General features: G+C 36.2%; 1 protein-coding gene across 21 annotated transcripts in view; it reads left to right on the top strand.

Moving 5' to 3' along the window:
* Window positions 1-5,000, top strand: part of Cadps (calcium-dependent secretion activator 1) — a 420,349-nt gene that overhangs the window by 344,513 nt on the left and 70,836 nt on the right. For 19 of the 21 annotated variants that reach the window (XM_070122966.1, XM_070122958.1, XM_070122975.1 and 16 more), the window contains 4 exons: window positions 2,409-2,510; window positions 2,940-3,003; window positions 3,583-3,706; window positions 4,177-4,197. In XM_070122966.1, coding sequence (XP_069979067.1) covers window positions 2,409-2,510; window positions 2,940-3,003; window positions 3,583-3,706; window positions 4,177-4,197 — 311 coding nt within the window. The remainder of the gene's footprint in view (window positions 1-2,408; window positions 2,511-2,939; window positions 3,004-3,582; window positions 3,707-4,176; window positions 4,198-5,000) is intronic. The other 2 variants (XM_070122964.1, XM_070122979.1) reach the window with 1 other exon arrangement.

Genomic DNA, 5,000 nt, shown 5'->3' on the forward strand with positions numbered 1-5,000 from the left:
AAAATGGAGCAGAATTTTGCCCCATTTCTCCCTGTTTTTCCTATATTTTATTAATTAAAAGAAGAAAACAAAAAATACTTGTGTCAGTGAATATTTCTATTGATATTTATTTTATATTCTCCAAGCTATGAAATAACTCTCAAGTCTATTTTCTACTCTCAGACTTCAAACATTCCAAACATAGAACACATGAACAGGATTTCAGATTAAAAAGAATAATGATAACAGATTTGGAAGGTATATGTATGTGAAATATGTATGAACATGATCAAAGTGAAATTACACTTGTGTGGACATGTTAGTAAAGATGCAAAATTATGGTCTAATAACGCCAATAAAGTTAATTACTACTTTATGCAATACCAAGAAGAGAAAAAGTGAATATTATATTGCATTTACATGAAATACAAAGTGACAGATTATCTGTATAGATGTCTTCTCTTGTCATTTAACAGTAGACTTGACCATAAGAAGGTAAAAGTTTTTAGGATCCTCTTATTCCACCTTAACCTGTTATCCATGCCTGTGTGCAACCCTTATTCCTTATCCTATATCCCCATGTATCTCACACTCTTCAGGCATGAACAAAAAAAGAAGAGAAAAAAAAGAAAAAAAAGAAACAAAAAGAATAAGAATAGTAAGAACAGTGTGCCAACACCACAAAAGAAATCCCCGTCAGACCACACTCTTCTCATGTAAACGCTCCTTCCGGTGAGTGATAGGTTGAGGCCCTTTGCCACTCCTCAAGCCACCACCACTGGCACGTGCTCCGGGTACTTTTGATTTCTTTTGTGCGTGAGCGGGTCCCAGTTCCCCTTGCGTCGCCGTCCCCCCCGACTCGATGGACAGAGGCACGGGTGGCCCTCACCCTGCGGCGGCGCTTGTTGTGATGGTGATGATTGGTTGTGATGATTATGGAGGGTGGGTCAACACCTATGAGACCGGGTCACTCACCTTCCCCCACATATTACTGAGGCCAGCGTACATGGGGAGGGATGACCTCATGGCAGGCTCCATGCCCAAGCAAAAGCCGGAACACAGAGGTGGAAATATGTTAATTTTGGGAAAAAGAAGTGATGGTCGATGATACTGACTGTAAGTTTGATAGTAATGCTTACAAAGGGAAAGGAAAAGCTTTGTGATTATTGAGAATGTTTGATTATCTTTCCTTTTTTCAATCACTAAAATAAATATATTTGCAGATATAGTACTGTTAGTTTCCGTTTCATACTGAATATTAATTTCTAAAATTCCATCCCTGTGTTCAGGTTCTGTGGCTCTCCTCTTGTAATGGTTTCATCTTTATTAATTTTTTGGATGCATTAGAAACTTGTCAATATCCAGAATGAAGCTTTGCAAGAGTCATTATTACTGCATGGCAGGAATTTGCACAGAGTGAATCAGATATGTTCACATGGTTTTATATATATTGATTTTTTTTGCTTGGTGCATCTGTCTTTGTAACCAGTATTTGTAATCATGACATTTAGACTAAGTTGCTGAAATACTGAACAAATTCCACATCGCAGCACAGTAAGCTAGCTGCACTGTAGGAAATTGTTATAGAAATTACAGTAATCTTTTGTGAACAAATATTGTAGTACAGTACATCCTCCTTTGAAATTAATATATGAGTAAAAAAATCTCATAAATAGATTAGATGTATTTACATGACAAACCATTATGTTTGCCATACAATACTGTGACCCCTCTCTGACTGTATTATTCATTTTTATACTTTATACACAGGCTGATATCTAAGTGACCAATAATAGATAGTAGCTGATGTGAGACATATGACAAAAGTGTAGAATGGGATATTTTTGTCTTCATGTCTCTTTATACAATTTCCTATTATAACAGTCTTGTTTTTTAATACAGTATCACAAATTGATTGTTCTATAAATCAACATGCACATGAATTATTACCTTTTGTGTGAAAAAATTGCCTTTTTTGCTTACTTAAAGACTGTTATAATATCCCCCTTCTTTCCTCTCTCATTCTCAAACTCAATCTCTCTCTCTCTCTCTCTCTCTCTCTCTCTCTCTCTCTCTCTCTCTCTCTCTCTCTCTCTCTCTCTCTCTCTCTCTCACGCTCTCTCTCTCTCTCTCTCTCTCTCTCTCTCTCCCTCTCTCTCGCTCTCTCTCTCTCTCTCTCGCTCTCTCTCGCTCTCTCTCTCTCTCTCTCTCTCGCTCTCTCTCTAGCTCTCTCTCTCTCTCTCTCTCTCTCTCTCTCTCTCTCTCTCTCTCTCTCTCTCTCTCTCTCTCTGTCTCTCTCTCCCTCCCCCCTCTCCCCCTCCCTCCTTTTTCTTCTATTCACTTTCTTTTCAAAAGTTTGAAACCAGAGAAGGTCACTTAGATGGAAGCCCATAATCCGAGTTCCTATATAATTTGACCCTTTGACACAGACCGGATGGAGTGGGAACCGTCCTGGCTGAAGAGAAGGAGCGCTTCCAAGCCATCAAGGAAAGGTTAAGAGTCTTACTTGAACACCAGATTACCAACTTCATGTAAGTGTGTCCTACCTCCCTCTTTTTTTTTCCACAGGCGTATTGTCCGATGAAAGTAATGCTGTTCAGCTTGTTCTAGTTTACTATTGTTAGAGATGTATTTTTGTTAAATGGCACATAATACAAAGAAGCTGTTAATGTTAATGCTATACTTAAATGAGTGTAAACAGAGGAGCGCAGAAAATGTGCATCATAGTAACAAAATTGGCTATCTTGATCAGAAAATATGCTTAAGTATACTACTGGAATTTTTTATTTACCTGATTTTATTATTGCTATTTGCTATCTATTTATTTACCTATTTACTTCCAAGTTTTACTACTCTATATCACCCAAAATATATAAAAAGATAATGGATGATGTGGGGAAGAATCTAAACTGTTATGCTGCATTAGTTCTAATAACATTGTGAGATTTGTTCACTGACAGGTATTGCTTCCCATTTGGTCGACCTGAAGGTGCCCTCAAAGCCACACTGTCTTTACTTGAACGGGTAAGTGAATTAATGATTATTATCATTTATTATTTATGTATTTCTCTGTTCTTCTCTCTCTCTCTTTCTGTCTCTCTCTCTCTGTCTCTGTCTCTCTCTGTCTGTCTCTGTCTCTGTATCTCTCTGTCTCTCTCTGTCTCTCTCTTTCTCTCTCTTTCTCTCTCTCTTTCTCTCTCTCTTTCTCTCTCTCTTTCTCTCTCTCTTTCTCTCTCTCTCTCTCTCTCTCTCTCTCTCTCTCTCTCTCTCTCTCTCTCTCTCTCTCTCTCTCTCTCTCTCTCTCTCTCTCTCTCTCTCTCTCTCTCTCTCTCTCTCTCTCTCTCTCTCTCTCTCTCTCTCTCTCTCTCTCTCTCTTGTAACCTGATGAGGATATGTCTACATGCTGCTCCAACTGCACTCGGGTGCAAAACACTTCCTTTTAGTAGTCAAGACATACACATGACATGAGAGGCATCTACCAGTAACATGATAGCATGTCACCCATTGCCTTCAAATTAAAAGCCCTTCGTGTCTGTTGTATATTTTTTATTATGCAATTTTATTTAAACTGTGCTCAACATTTACTCTATTCATTTCATGCAGGTAATGATGAAAGATATAGCAACTCCAGTGCCCCCTGATGAGGTGAGAGGCATGATTAAAAAGTGCCTAGAGAATGCTGCTCTCTTAAACTATACCCGTCTGTCAGCTGAAACAAAGATTGAAGGTGAGATATTGATAACATTTTAGATTTTAAGACAATGATGATTGTTTTGCTTTCATGGGTATTGGTGTTAATGTCTCAGTCATCATCATGTTTTTTTTTATGTGTAAGGATGTTAAAATTGTATTTGTTATCTTTAATGATAATGATGTAGCTGTTATTATCATTTTACTGAAAGTCTGTCTCTATCAATACTGTGTGTTTTTATTTACTGATTCACACATGATTAAAACTTCCGCCCATTTAAACAATGAAAGAGAAATCTTCTTGCCTTTATGAATAAGAATACTTCATAACATTGCTTAGGGCCTTTAGTTTTGCTCATTCCAATAGTAGGTTGGCTATTTGATAAATAAATTACAATCAATAACAAAGGAAATAGAAGTTTAGATATATGAAATTATTCATATTGATAAACGTTATTGCTGATTTGGCATTCAGCAATGTAATTTGGTTTTGTCTGTGTTCCATAGGTGGAGACACCACTCTGCAAGGTATTTATTAACTGCATCAGATTTATCAATTACTTAGGCATGATGAACATTGAGGTAGATGTTAATCACTGTATGTTAATGTATGTTGTTCTTGTAGGTTGTAGGTTTGCATAATGATTTAGTTGTTTTCCTTGTACCATTGTGTTTAGTCTTTTAATTTTGTGGTAACTAATTAGATTATGACTTTTGTTGTTTTATTGTAGTTTCAATTTTGTTTGTACTTTATATGAACACATCAGTATTTGCATTATTTACCCATATATTAATATTCTTTGGAGTAAAGCTGTTCCTATGAGCTACCTTCAGGGAAATAAAGATGAATATGTTATTTATTTCTCTGTAAGCATGCACTCATCATAAACCTATTTCCAGAATCTTAAACTTAAAGTTATATATGAATGTCACATTTCAAATGTGAATAACTGATTGCTTGTAGATAGCAGATGAAAAAGCAACTCCTTATGTGATTTCTTTTTTCATGCTTAAAGAAATTTGTCTGCAGGAAGTAGTATTTGTTAAGATTAATTAGTCAAGATGTCTTTACTTTTTTATCCTTCATGTATCATTTTTACTTTTTTTCTGTTTTTCTCTTCATTGTATATCATGCTCATCCATTCTTTTTTATTTTTATTTTTTCTTCCATTCTTTCTCCATACACCTCTTCATGATTACATTTCTCTCTCCTTTTATACTCTTACCCATTTTCATTGTTTCTTCTTGATTCCTTCCTTCTTCTCCCTTTCCCTTTCATAGTGTTTCCTTTTAATCACCCTTCCTGTCTTTCCACCCTTTCGTATACCCTC

Source organism: Penaeus vannamei, chromosome 6 (genome assembly GCF_042767895.1).
Source record: "Penaeus vannamei isolate JL-2024 chromosome 6, ASM4276789v1, whole genome shotgun sequence".
Taxonomy (NCBI): domain Eukaryota; kingdom Metazoa; phylum Arthropoda; class Malacostraca; order Decapoda; family Penaeidae; genus Penaeus; species Penaeus vannamei.